We start from the raw sequence: 14555 nt of genomic DNA on the forward strand, positions 1-14555 counted from the left end.
TTTTTTCTTAACAGAGTTTTAAATTGAAAGTTAAGAGTTAATTTTTGTGGATTTTTTTTTTAAAGATGTAAATGTTTGTTTTAATCTAGTACTCTGATTGGAATAAAAATCAGCCTTGCATCTGTCTGTGGTGTCTTCTACCATATCCTGACTCCAGGGTGACATGGTGCATTTTTCTGCATTTATATTAAACAGGTCGCATGGTGAGATGTTTCAGATGTCCCATTGCCTATCACTCAGGAGATGGCTGTATTGCTGCAGGAAGCTTGTTTGTGTCATCCCACATTCTCATCTGTAGTAACCATTCCAAAAGGAATCACTCCTCATCAGCTGTAAATGTAGGCTTTTGTTTCGTTTGTGCAAGAGGTGAGCACACTTGTTTTTTCCCGTTTTATAGTTCTATGGTCACTTGTGCAGTTTAGTGATAAAAATAATGTATTTCATAAAGAACTCCTCCCTTAGGGCTCTCTGGGATTTAAATGCTGCCTGTGGATTTTTTTTATTTTTTTTTTTTTGGTCAGCAGTTCTCATGAGACTTCCACTTGCTATTTTGGTCCATAATATTTGATACTCAGAAACAGCGATAGGTACTCAGAAGGCCTACTTGTTTTGCCAGTAGGAAAAAGTGGATGCCAAGCCTCTAATTCCAGCCATCGCAAGCTGAGAATGGATGCTGTGTTTTTATTTGCTGTCTATTAAGCAGAATGGGATTCTTTCACCACTCGCAAACTTAAAACTGTTTAAATTTTTAAGGCTAAAAGGTAGGATTTACTCATGAACTAGAAAAACTCATTTTAATTTATAACTACCATTGCATTTGAGAACTTTGAAAGAAAAAGCATTTGTAATAGTGTATAAACAAGTTTCATGCTGAGATTTTCCATATGCCAAAGTTCTCTTTTTTTCTCCCCCCCCCCCCCCCCCCCCCCCTTGTTACTTTTATGGCTCTTAAGTCACTAGTCTTCTGCCAGATAGCAGGTTGAAAAGGTTTGGTGCATCAGTTGCTTTAGTCTCATAATGCAAAAATATCATTATTCTCTCAGATTAATCAAAGTGACAGGGTTAGGTATTTGAGTAAAAGTATGTATCTTACACAGTATTTCAAAAGTTTGTTAGATACATTCTTTTCAGCAGCTTTGAAAGTCACTAATAAGGAAGTGCAAATGAGATGAATCCTGAAGTTACATGTTTTGTGTTCATTCAGTTGGAGGTTAAGTATGAGAAAGATTGCCTTGAATTTGCAAGAGCAGAGTAGTAATTAAAGATCTTTGAATAGAAAGGGAAAGATGGTGCCAGAATAATTTCCTTTCTACCTCTCTCCTTTGTTCCTCTTTCCTCATTTCCAAGTAATTTAGGAGCCATCACAAAGGATCAAGTTTAAAATAAAATATTAAAAAAATCCAGAAGCTCAGAGAGAAACAGTAAGTTTCTCTTTTTTCTTTAGAAAAAAGCTCTTCTGAATGTGTAAAAAGATGTTTACAACATGGTTCAGTGTTTCTCCTTTTGTGGGCTTATTTAAACATTTTGGGGCCACCCCAAAACAGGATATGTGTGATGTGACTCACATCAGCATTGCATAAATGTACACATGCAAATTTGACATTATATGTGTCTTTATGCTCTTTTATTTTAGGTAGCCTTATATATGTTTAGTGTTTTAATTTTGGTTGATGGTATTATTACATGTACAAATGCACAGTCTGAACAACAAAACCAGGCCAGTTTCCATGTCTTTGAAATAGAGCTAGCTGAAAATGTGTGATGTAGCATTCTGTTAGCAGATGCTTTGGGGCGTTCCGCATCAGATGCGAACTCTGAGAAAAATGAGTACCTATCCTTCAACATTATTAACTTAACCAATGGCTATGTCCAAAAGCCCAACCTAAATACATAGAAGTTGTTTGTTTTCTAGAGCTAGAGTAGAATCATTAAAAACAATTTCTGTGGGAGGTAGAGCAGTTCCATAATATTTTCAGCACTTTGGTTTTATGTTTTTTATCTCAGTTGTCCGGAGTCAGTCTGTTCCCAGGATCAGATATAGGTTTATGACAGAAGAGTTTCTGTGGATCTTCCGTGGTTTGAATGTCAGAGTAGAAATGTCTCTCGGCAAGGTCCAACAGTGGCTTTAGTCTGCCCCTGTAAGTATTAACGTGAAGAATTCTGTACAGTAGGATGATGTCTTGTCCTGCTGCTCTGCTCCTATATGAGGTAGGTCATGGGATCTTAGCTATTAGAGAACCACGCTGAGGCGGATGTCGCTGATCTCAATTATGAAAGCTGTGTTTGTACTAAGATGTGAATGGAAAGCAATGGCAGGCTTTTGCCATTGGGCTTATCCTAAATATTTGGTTTTCTACCAATTTTCAAACACTATTAAGCTGTAGTATCCAAATATCTTGCATGATACAAACCAGCTAAATAAATTTCTTCAAAGTTGTACTTTATTAAACCTGTGGCCAGCTACTACAGATGCCTGAAGCTGACTTAAGATCCAAATATCATGGAAGAGCCTACTTAGATTATAAATCTGCAGTAGTTTGTTACAGGTACATATGAAGGTGAACCTCCTTGGGAGTTTTTTCTCCAAGGTTTGGCTACTGACTCTGTGATGCAAAGGTGTAAAACAGAGGCCTCCTACTTCTCTTGAGTAGAACCTATTTAAAAGCTTTATGAAAAGGAATACCTGCTATTTGGCATCCACCTTATATATGTGACACAGAAATCAGAATTTAGGAGTAGAATTTCAAAACTGAATTACAGTAAAGGAGTCTTATGCTTGCTGGAGATGCAGAGCTGCATTTATTTCTAAAAAATAAATGAAGTGCAGAAGAAAGTTTTCATTTTTTTTTTCTTTTACTTTTTTTTTCATTTGACATTGTTTTAGTAATTCTGTTTATACTGAACCTAGCTTCATCAGAGATGAAACTACAGAAGTCTGTGTTTTCTCCTGGCAATATAAGTAACCTCTGAACCCCAGCAGATGGAACTTCCTGTCCTGTATATTCACTAAGTCTTAGTAATGAGAACTTGAAAAGTTACAAACCGCTACCACTGACTGAATCCTCTGTATTTTACAGCAACTATGTACTTGTTCTTCTAGAAAATTTTTGTGGGGTTTGTTTCTACTAGGCATAGCTGGAATCAGGAGCCAGTGTGCTTCACCGAAGAAAGATTGTGCGAGGTTTACATTTAGCAAACTCCCCCGGATGGGTTGAATTGAGTCCTGTCTAGTCATATGTGGTCAGCATGAGGGACATAAGGTGAGGACAGCATCTGTGGCAGGAGCACTGAGAGTACCTGCTCAGAAAGAAATGGGGAACTGAATGCTTTAGAAATACCTGGGCATTTGTATGTGAGAACGGTTATTTAATTAGTTTTAGTTGGTGTCAGAAGGAGGAACTTTGTATTTGGATGCAAAGCATTACTGAAGTGAGAAAATGTAGATATGAGACAATCTATAAAATACACAAACTTGCTTATCAAGAGGTACTTCAGATATGGTATATTTTAAGACTTCTTATTCACCTTCCTGAAATATCCTTCATTAAGCACATTATAGTTCACCTAATTGCATGTGTAGGTCATACTTGTTTTATCAATCCTCCTGAGGACATGCTTTCCAGGTAGGCTGACGCTATTCTCCTTACAGCAGTTTTTTAGGCACCCCATTTTGAAAGCTTCTCTACAGCACTCAGCTCTGCGTGTGTCCCACAAGGGGAAGAATTGGTGGCTTTCTTGGTAGCTCATCTTTCCTGCTTCTTTGGGTCTCAGTTGCTCTGCTCTTCCCATGAATTACTGGCCAAGTGCTTCTGATCTGTAGCTATGGGGCAGTCACCTGGGCTGCCTAGCTCTTTGGAGCAATGAGGAAAAACTCTTCTTGGTAGAGAAAGACAGAGAAATGCAAACACATCCTTTGAAATAAAGGTGTATAGGAGAACAGAGTGCTTGACTGCTCAAAGTAGCTGTGGGAGGGCAGGGTTGGTGGAGCTTTACTTAAAAACAAACGGCATAGGGCAGAACTTTCATCCGTTCTTTCCCCTCTGGTGCCTTGCAGAATCACTGACCCCCCTTGTTATTTTTTTCCAACACAACTGTAAAGGCAAAACGCTTTCATAGATAAGATCTTAGAGATAGATTTGTAATAAGTGGGGTGGTGAGTTCTTCTATACAACATCCACTTTTTCAATTTGTAGCCCCAACTAACAGCATGACCTTTGATGCAGTGACCATCATCCCCCAGCTCTTCAAATTAGCTTGCTTTTTTCATTTGGGAGGGAGGGTGGGTAACACAGATTTAAAATTTGTTGCTTTTCTTGTGCTTTTCTATAAATGCATAAATTAAGGGTAAAAGCACAATTGAAAATCCACTTAGAAGCAGCTTATTCATCATAAGCTTTTCCAGTTAAGTTTAATTTAGTCTCTCCAACACATAACCTCTTTCTTAGTGAAGAAACTTTCTGTCAGACTTTTCTTTTTCTTCATTTTATCTTTTTTTTCATTCACACATATATGCATTAGAGGTGTTCATTTGATTTATTTTATTTTCTCCTTTATGGAATCATGGGTAGTTTCATTGCAACTCATCTCTTTCTGTTTGTTTCGTATAGGGTTGGTAGTGCAGGATCATTCAGACCCCCTGTTCAGTTCATATGCCTATAAGTCCCACTACCTACTGAATGAATCAAATCGTGCTGAGTTGATGAAATTACCTATGATTCCTCCTCCTTCGTCAGCTTCCAAAAAGAAATGTGAGAAAGGTAACCAAAATAGTTTCTTTCTCTTTAATTTACTTTCGCTTTTTCTATTATTTCTCTCTCTTTAAACCAAACGAGAAATGTCTGCTTGTCAAGCACCACTTACTGCTTTTCAGTAAACTTCACTCATTGATTATTGTGAGCGTGTGTTCATGTTGTGGCAATTTTTTTATTACAAAAGGGCTTAAAATAATTGCTGTCACTAAATTCTCCTTGAAAGAGGTTAAATCATTTTGTATCTGGCCTAGGCTATTCCAGCCTCAGGGCAGCTATTTACACAGTAATGTGTAGGGGAGGCAAATAGAGCTTGATATTGTTGCAGTTTAATACTTACCAGGATGATGTAAAACAGCTTCTTAAATTGATTTTATGTATGGAAGAGGAGGGGGGATGTTCTGTTTCAGATCTTCTAGGTAGCTTCTGCAGAGCCTGAGAGACAAAAGGATTTTTCAGGTTGAACGAGGGTGGGTACTGTCTCCATCCAGAGGATGTCCGAAGGGGGAAGGCAGTGAGGTTTTGCCTGCATATGCGTCCATTAGTCCTTGGGCCTCGCGTTCCGCCTCTGCTAGCCTGGGACAGCCAGTGCTCCTTCCCCTCCTCGTGGGACGGGTACTCGCTTTCTGAAGCAGTGCCGCACGTAGGAGCGGCAGGAGATGCTAGATCGTGGGCGGACAGGCTTTCTGTCCTGTGCAGAAAACCCTGCAGCTCCAGGAGAGAGGGATCACTTCATTCTGGTGCGGGTGGTGGTGTAGCATCTCAGAAAACCTTATGGGGAGATAACTGTTGTCTGTATAAAATACTCAGATGTAATATTTTATTCCCCACAGAAATTTGATTTCCCGAGAGTGTTCAGAAACGGTGCCCAATTAACCATTCTAAAGTTAGGTTACTTTGAACGTTGCTAGATTGATGGCTTTCAGTAGTTCCTGTAATTCCTGAAAACAAAAATTATTTTGAGCCCTCTGCTTAGCTTGAGCAATATCTTACTAATGCATCCTGAGAGCAAAGTGTTGGGTTTTTTTCTTGCTTAGCACTGAAAGTTTTGTGTTTGATTTTGTTTGATTTTTGCATCTCTTGGCATTTTACCATGTTGGATAATGTTTCAGTAATTTACACTGGGTCTGTATTTCCTCTGAAATAACATTTGCAAAAAAATACTTTAAAAGTTAAAATTCTGTTATGGGTTTGGGGAGCTCTGGAAAATCCACATGGCTGGATTTTACTGTTTTTAGCAGAGGAAATACAGTATTGGTCATGCAACTGATTTGTTTAAGGAATGCTTATTGTGACATGCAACAATCAATTAATGCAATGATATTTTTGAAAGTCTATAGGTGGACAAGATTTTCTGATAAATGTTTGAAAGTTACTATTCATAGTTCTTTTTATATTGTGATTGAAAATTGCTTTAAATACTGTCAAGTCTATCCCAGATTTTCCGTCTGGGACACGAAAACATGTTAATTTTTAAAAAAATTTATACACCTATAAAAATGCATATATATATATTTTATATACTTACATATATAAAATATTACAATATGTGTAATGTATCAAGTCTTATTGTATGAGCTGCTTTGTTTGCTGAGGGTGGCTTAGAGATGTGCTGTGGCTCTCCACATTTAATACATCTGCCAAAATACAAGCCAGCCAAAACAACTTTTGTCCAAATAAGTGTAGACTTCAGAAATTAATGTTAACCACTATGCTAAGATTTCCTTTGTGCTCAAAAGGAACTTGGGATGGGGACAACTTGTGTGGTGTCTCATTCTGCATTATATACTGTGCTCATACTGGTAAACTTTTCTTTTTGTGGAATAAACAAACTTATTACAATTATTTTATAATGTCCTTGGCACAGAAAAGCATTGATCAACCTATAGGCTGCAGGGTTTTTTAATGCACACTAACTGATTGCTGGGGGATTCAGTCATAACAATGTTGATTGAAAAAGTGTTTCTTAAAAATTTGGTTATTTGTCATTGTTTTGGCTGTCACCAAAGAAATAAACCAAAGTTTGGGCCATCACTAAAGAAATAAAAGCTAGCGGTGCTGCTTTCAGATGCTGTGCTTCCTTTGAAAATGTTGCTTCTCCTGCCAGCTTACCTCGTGTTTACAAAATACTCAGCTGCTTTTTTGTGTTATCTTTGATGCAGTTAAGAGTCACAGCTTGCACTTCAGATGATTGCACTGCGCAGTCTTTTTTAACCAACATTGTTAAGTTTGACTTGATCCCTTTCTTTTGCCATTTTTTTCTGTGGGGCAAACGAGAATGTAGAATGGATGATTTAAAATGAATGTCAATTGCTATGCACAGGGGGAAGCAAATCCTTACTTCTATAAACCAAGCAGGGTTTCTTTGTTTAAAGGTGGAAAACTGTTGTGCTGTGAATCCTGCCCAGCTTCCTTTCACCCTGAGTGTCTCAACATAGAAATGCCTGAAGGATGCTGGAATTGCAATGACTGTAAAGCTGGCAAGAAGCTACGTTACAAGCAGATCGTTTGGGTCAAGCTTGGAAATTACAGGCAAGTTTGCTATTTTTGTTTTTTAATGCTTTGGATGTTTTTAACGTACTATTAGAATTACAGGAAGATAACTTAAAGCAGCTCAGTCTTCGTAAACAAGAACTAAACATCTACTTTGTGTCAGACATCAATGTCACCCCTGAAATTAAATTCTCCTGCTTTTTCCAGGCAATGATGGATACTTCATTGTGCTTACATTTGCTCTGTAGAGCATAATAGTGATATGGAAAACCAGGGGCTGTCCTATAGAACCAAAATGTCCTAGCTTGTGTTTGCTGTTAGTCGCCTGCAGGAATACAAGCATTTATAGGTGATCTTAGAAATCCACTCTCATGCCACATATGTTCTTAAAAGGCTTTTCCAAAATTTGGATTAAGAACTTTTCTTGTGTTTTGCATGGTGCTTCCCAAGCATTGCCAGACGGAGCCTTGATTGCATAAGGAAGGAGTTATTTCTTTAAGGAAGGAAACTGGCTTTTATTTCTCAATCCAGTTAGGTAAACTCAGGAGCTAAGGCTATGGTTCAGGGAACTTACATTCTTTTTTTTTTTTCTGCTTCTCAGGTGGTGGCCAGCAGAGATCTGCAATCCCAGGTCTGTGCCTCTCAACATACAGGGCCTCAAACATGATATCGGGGACTTCCCAGTATTTTTCTTTGGTTCACATGACTACTATTGGGTACACCAGGGCAGAGTTTTCCCTTATGTTGAAGGAGATAAAAGCTTTGCAGAGGGGCAAACTAGTATTAACAAGACCTTCAAGAAAGGTAAAATCAAACAAAGTTTATAGTGGTTTATGACAAAAATTCCACGTGTTTGTGTCTCCATCACCACTTAACCTGCATGGGAATATTATGTGACTAGTGTTCTGTGTTCACGTAAAATGCAAACATTATGTAGATCCCTTGACTGCAGATAAAAATGTGTTTCTTTAAGTGCCTACTCATTGTGTATTGTTGTGGGCAAGTTCAATTCTTCCACAAACTGGGACATGTTAAGATGGAGCTTGGGCTCTGCTGCATGGGATCATTGTTCAGTATCTCAGTACCTACTGAAAAGTACCTGATGATAGATTCATGTTATACTGCAATAACTCATTTCTAGCTTGTGTTTTTGTTTATAGAGTTCTATTCCTAGCTTTAAAAAAAAAATTAAATACATGTATGATTAACAGCAGCTGGTGCTAATTGCTTTCTATTTTGAACTCCCTTGCACAGCACTTGAAGAAGCGGCAAAGCGCTTCCAGGAGCTGAAAGCACAAAGAGAAAGCAAAGAGGCATTAGAAATTGAAAGGAATTCAAGGAAACCTCCACCTTACAAACACATTAAAGTGAGTTGGCTTCTTTCTTTTCCTCTTTTTATTCTATGCATAAGCTAGCTATGTATTTAAACCAATATTTGTAACAATTAAAGCTTAAGGAAATTCAAATAAGTCATTCTGGTGTTCTTTTCAAGAATCTCTTGTTCTGTCTTATAGTACCATAAAACATTCTTTTAGCAGAGTATTTGTGAAGGAGTTGGTTGAAGAACAGTTTTACCTAAAGTAGAATTTTGCTGGTTGCAAGCTTGTCTCATGTGTGTTGCAACTTACTAAACTTTGTTAACACTGACCTCAATATTAGTAGGAGTACCGGCTGCTCATCCTATTGCAGACTGCAGAGTCTACCTCTTGCCAGCAATTTTGGACACTTGGACTTGGTTTTGTTCCTTTTAATGTTTTTAGTTTTATTTGGAAGAAATCCCAGTGATGTACTTGATAAACTTTGTGTGCTTTGAGTTCCTGAACCAGTAATTTTACTGGGGAGAGATTCATGCTGTACTGTCTAGCGTCACGAGTTTTAATGTCCTTCGCTTAAATTGCTTACTATTGGCTTCTCTGAACAGTGTATGTCCTCAATTAGCAGTTGAGTGGCAACTACCATCTGTAAAAGTGCATGCACGTGTCTGCTGCTGAATTGCAGGAAGTATACTTGTTGTGACACACTATCCTTCAAAAGGGTCTAGAGGAAAAATAATGACATAATCATTATTTTCTTGCCTTCTCGTGTCAGTTGATAATATACCTCCAATAAAGCTATTAAGTCTGTGTCCTTTGTGTATTGTCTTCATCATTTATTCTTTTTTTTCCTTTGTTCTGCAGTCCAACAAGGTAATAGGGAAGGTTCAGATTCAGGTAGCTGATCTGTCAGAAATCCCTCGCTGTAACTGCAAGCCATCGGACGAGAACCCCTGTGGCCTGGAGTCAGAGTGTCTGAACAGGATGCTGCAGTATGAGTGCCATCCCCAGGTGTGCCCAGCAGGAGAGCGGTGTCAGAACCAGTGTTTCACCAAAAGACTCTACCCTGATGCTGAAATCATAAAAACTGATCGACGTGGATGGGGTCTCAGGACAAAAAGGAGCATTAAAAAGGTAGAATTACAAAAGACAAAGGTTGTGATAGCCATCGGTGTGGTTTTATGTGAAAACACTGCAACTCTGTGTACCTTAAGTGAATGCATAAAAAAATTTCAGCACTTGCAAGTAAATGCTTTGTGTTAAAAAGACCTGAAACTTCTGTAGGTGAAGCAGTAATGGTGAAATCTGCTTAGCTGTTTTGACAGAAGTGTCTTAACCTGGATACTTATGGAAGAAAAGCTAGTTCCAGGTGACTGTGAATTTGTGAATTCTGTTGGTGGAGGGAAAGAGCATGCATGTGTTTTCTCACTGTCTACTGGGCAAAAAGGGAGAGAGCGGTCTTGGGAAAAAGTAGTCTGAATGATGGTTTCTTTTTGTAAATAAGGCCATTGAAGATGATGAAATCTTAGAGGGCTGGCAAAATAAGTCACCTGTGTTTTTCTCTTTTTTTTTTTCCTTTTCTTCCCCTCATCCTTATCATAAGCCAGCAAATGACAATCACAAAATGAGAGAAGCTCAAAGGGTGGGTGGAGTCGGCTTGAATTCTGAGCGCCTTTTCAGGGGGTTATTCTTAAGTCTTTCCTTTTGCCTTTTCTTTTTATGCTGTTACACAGCAACATGCTGACGGCATTCTTCCATTAGTGGGTTGCTTGGAGTGGGGGAGTTTGCGGTATTACTCTTACAGACGTCTGGTAACGAGTCAGCTTTCTCACCCTCCTGGCATTCAAGTCTTCAGCCTGGATTTGTTTCAGAAGAACTCGCAGGGGATTATTAATGAAAGGCTTGAGGTGATCAGACTGCATTGGACAAAAAACTTTAAAGGTTCTTAGAAGTTCAAGAATGCAGAGAAGAATAATGAAGATACAGAGATTTCTGTTGACGCAAATGATGCTGCTATTATAACAAAAAGCAGCAAGGACTGATGAGCCTCAGGAAACATTACAGACTTTGGCTTAAATACTGGAATGGCTGGCGTCTTTAAGAGGATCAGTGGGTATGATCAGTGAGGAGGGGGAGTGGGAATATTCTTCCCTGACTGTCAGAAAGCCATTGGATGTGGATTGCTTCGGTTTGCCTTTACACTGTATTGCTGCACACTGTATTGCTGGGGATACCAGTTGGGGATTCAGGTGGGGTACGCAACAGTTGATACGGAAAAGCAAACATTACACTTGCATATCTAAGTGTGAGAATCCTCATCTAGCTGGATTGCAGTCTCGCTGTACTTCGAGGCAAGTGTGAGGATGATTGGCCTGGATTTCACCACTGCTTTAACTTGCCAGGCAGAGGAATGGATCTGATGGACGGATGTGTGTTTTGCTCTTACTCATGCAGGCTTCGTTGTTTCTGAACAAGGAGGTGGCTGAGCGTACCTGAAGAGTCAAAGATGCAGTTATGCCCACGGACGGAATTGGACACTTTAAGACTTCAGGACAAGTTGTTTTTGTCATGTAACCCACATCCTCAAGACTCTGCTCTAGAGAACAATTTTGCTCTTGGTTGCCTTCATATTTTCTTCAGCTTGAATTTGCAGTCGTCCTAACAGCAACAATATGCTGGAGCTCCTCATGATGAGGAAACAGGCCATAGTTTTGGTGGGCTCAGACTTGATGTGAGGATTACACTGGTCTGCTCTGTAGAGAGAAAGTGGCGGCTCTCCAGATTGGAAATTCTGCTGCGGCATTTTGGTTTGGATCATCACTGTGGGATGCTGTGCTTAGCTTCCAGTGTAATCAGAAAGTATAGAAGAAGCAAAGAGATCCTCAACTGATTCCTTTACCATTAAGCAACATGGTATTTAACTGTATGCACAGGTAGTGTGTAGGATAATCCACTGAAGAGGTCCTGCAATGGCAAGATGAAAGATTTGGGCTTATGTATAGTAATTTCAACTGTAAATTCTTTGCTTTTGTCTCTTTTTACTAGACAACTACCTCCCTGGCTTTTTAAAACGTAGTTTACAGTCTCTAGAAAACGGAGATAGAGAAATACTATGTAGTGGTATGTGACAAGCATGCATGTAAGTAGGGTGATACTGAAGGTGTTTTAACAGACCAGTTTCAGTGGGGATGCCCTTAACCACTCCATCAGTTATAGGTGGAAACTTCTGACTGCGTTTGGGACTTCTTTCAACCTATGCACACCTGACTGATTTGACAACAAGTAGCTGGAGGAATAGTGGGTAGAAGAGCTGTGTTTAAAAGCCTTTCAATACACTACAATTATTCCTGTCCCAAGTACCTGGTGAATTTTTATAGCAGGTTTGGGGTTTCTTTATAGTAGAGTTCCTGTGAATTTAATATGCAAACTTTATAAATGCATTTGTGTCCTGTAAGAGCTTTACTGAAAACTGTTGGTGGTTCTGTTGAATTGTCCAGGTGTTCCCAAACACACAGGCTGAACCGAAAGCAACTTGGCAGTGAAGGGACTTTCGTTTTGACCCTTGGATTTGGCCTAAAATTTTCAGAAGCATCTAAGTGATTTTTATCAAGTTGAATGTGTGTCAGATAAGACTTAGACTATTCCAAACTGTAAATCAGTTTTAACGAGTGCCAGGCTTCCAAGTCATTTAAGCGACTTACCTCTCGGAAACGTGATGCAAGTTGCCTGATTTCCACCCTTATCCCTTTCATTTACCACTTTCTTCATTCATGTTTGGGTTGTGACAGCCACGGGCAAGGGCACACAGGGACAGGCATTACTGCCTGGAGCCCCATCGCAACCTTCAGGGCGCCTCAGAAGTCGCTTGCCCAGGCATCTGCCCCAAGCATGGCTGACAGGGTAACACTTGTTAATGTGTTGGTACTGTACATTACAAGAGTTTTTCTTGAAATATCAGGTGCTTGTTGGACACTTGAGTTTGAGTATTTCAAATAACATTTTTAACAGTGTTTTAAACCATCAGCATCTGGCTGTCTTGATAAAGTGGTGCTCAGAGTGCTGAGTATTGACTCCCTTGTATCAAGGTATCAATCACATCCCAGCTCTTCTGAATTCCATCAGGTAAAAGTTGGGAACACGCTGTTGGCCTGGAGGGCTACTTTTAAACTTTTTTTTTTTTTTTTTTTTGCAATTAGGTTTTTTAAGTTTACAATTTTTGTATAATCTGTGTTTCATTAAAACTTTGTTACTGCAAATGTTCTGAGTTTATTGACTGTTAAAAGTCCTAATAAAAGTGAAGTATGTAGTGAAAATACTTGCCATTGTAATAGTTCACGTTTCCTTAGAAGTCTATGAATATTGTCTCTGTCTTTTTTAAAAGAAAGCATGAAACTTTAAAGGATTCTAGAGAACTGACAAACATGGCTTGTGTAGTGAATACAGAAACAGTGCTTGGCTCTGCTGCCTTTTTATTTTGAGTGGGCTTATTGTTTAGACAACAAATACCTGGTGCACATATTCATGTCTTGCCTACTAGATGGGTAAAGTTTAATGCTTTTTGTGATGATCGAGTATATTTTTATAGGAAATGCTTTTTTCTGTGCTGCTTCCCTTTAGCATCATAAGAAGTGGTAAGCATGGATTTCTTTGTTTTCCTTTTTCAGGGTGAATTTGTGAATGAATATGTTGGCGAGTTAATTGACGAAGAAGAGTGCAGATTGCGGATCAAACGTGCACATGAAAACAGTGTAACCAATTTTTATATGTTAACTGTAACAAAGGTAAATATTATGTCTTGTCCAATATAAACTGTTTGTGGTTGAAACTAGGGGCAAACTGCTGGCAGAAGCATCATTCCACCCACTGGAGTGTTGGTAGGAGGATAACATCTGTGTTTCTCTTCCAAGTGGAATGGGTGAAGAGATGAAACAGAGGTTGTGCACTCTGTGCCTATTTCAATTCTGTAAGAAGAAATAGTCAGACACTTTTTCATAAAACTAACTGCAGGGAAAACTTACCACTTTTAACTAATTTAAAATAGGCATATTTTTGCTGCCTTAGCCATTAGTGGTCACTTGTCAGCAGGCAACCTTTTTTTTCTTTGTAAGTACTAAATACGTCTTTGTCTTTTTATTTGAAGGACCGGATAATAGATGCTGGCCCAAAGGGGAATTATTCTCGTTTTATGAACCATAGTTGTAATCCAAACTGTGAAACACAGAAATGGACAGTGAATGGTGACATTAGAGTTGGACTATTTGCTCTTTGTGATATTCCTGCAGGTAAAAAGATGGCACTATTTTGCATGTATACTTTTGTCTTGAAATGGCTAAGTTCCTAACTTGGCCATGTTGGGTTTTTTTCCCTGAAGTTACTCAGTACCAGTGACATTTATAGGAACTTTGTCATTCATTGGAGACAGATATTTGAGTTGCAGTTTTAACAGGGATCTTATAGTTAGAAATAGTTTGAAGCTGAAAGCTACTGTTAAAGCTAACTACAGGTTTGCTACTAAGTACAGTGTTAACTCTGTGTCATGTAAATGCTTACTATAGCTTTGATGCTTTCACCAATATTGGTCTGGTGTGGTATTTTCTTTCCATGTTAAGTGTTTTACCTGATCTGTCATTTTAACTGGGTCTGTATGATAGTATAGCTGCTACTGATGTCTGATCTAGACAGGATTTGTTACTTTCAGAGTTCATGAAATCAGTGCACTATTTCAAGCTTGCCCTTTTAAAACATATTGCTGCTAGATCTCACAGACTATGAAGAGATAAATGCTAATGAAATGTCATTGTCACAAGCCTGTCTTTCCTCAGTGTCTGTGTGGGTGAATTGTTTTTCTTTAAATTTTAGGAATGGAGTTAACATTTAATTATAATTTGGATTGCCTGGGCAATGGTAGGACCGAATGTCATTGTGGAGCAGAAAACTGCAGTGGTTTCCTAGGAGTGCGTCCAAAGGTACGTGGATGAAAATTGAAGCTTTTCTTCCCAAA

The 14555-nt window shown here is 38.8% G+C and overlaps 1 protein-coding gene across 7 annotated transcripts in view; it reads left to right on the forward strand.

Annotated features, from left to right (window-relative positions):
* Positions 1 to 14555, forward strand: part of NSD3 (nuclear receptor binding SET domain protein 3) — a 51713-nt gene that overhangs the window by 31083 nt on the left and 6075 nt on the right. For 3 of the 7 annotated variants that reach the window (XM_075043453.1, XM_075043452.1, XM_075043454.1), the window contains 9 exons: positions 196 to 366; positions 4608 to 4757; positions 7124 to 7280; positions 7843 to 8045; positions 8496 to 8608; positions 9419 to 9688; positions 13219 to 13335; positions 13695 to 13836; positions 14414 to 14520. In XM_075043453.1, the coding sequence (XP_074899554.1) occupies positions 196 to 366; positions 4608 to 4757; positions 7124 to 7280; positions 7843 to 8045; positions 8496 to 8608; positions 9419 to 9688; positions 13219 to 13335; positions 13695 to 13836; positions 14414 to 14520 (1430 nt within the window). Of the gene's footprint in view, positions 1 to 195; positions 367 to 3129; positions 3261 to 4607; positions 4758 to 7123; positions 7281 to 7842; positions 8046 to 8495; positions 8609 to 9418; positions 9689 to 11008; positions 12677 to 13218; positions 13336 to 13694; positions 13837 to 14413; positions 14521 to 14555 lie in introns of those variants that run through there. The other 4 variants (XR_012652542.1, XM_075043455.1, XR_012652543.1 and 1 more) reach the window with 4 other exon arrangements.

This window comes from Buteo buteo, chromosome 12, assembly GCF_964188355.1.
Source record: "Buteo buteo chromosome 12, bButBut1.hap1.1, whole genome shotgun sequence".
Classification (NCBI taxonomy): Eukaryota; Metazoa; Chordata; class Aves; order Accipitriformes; family Accipitridae; genus Buteo; species Buteo buteo.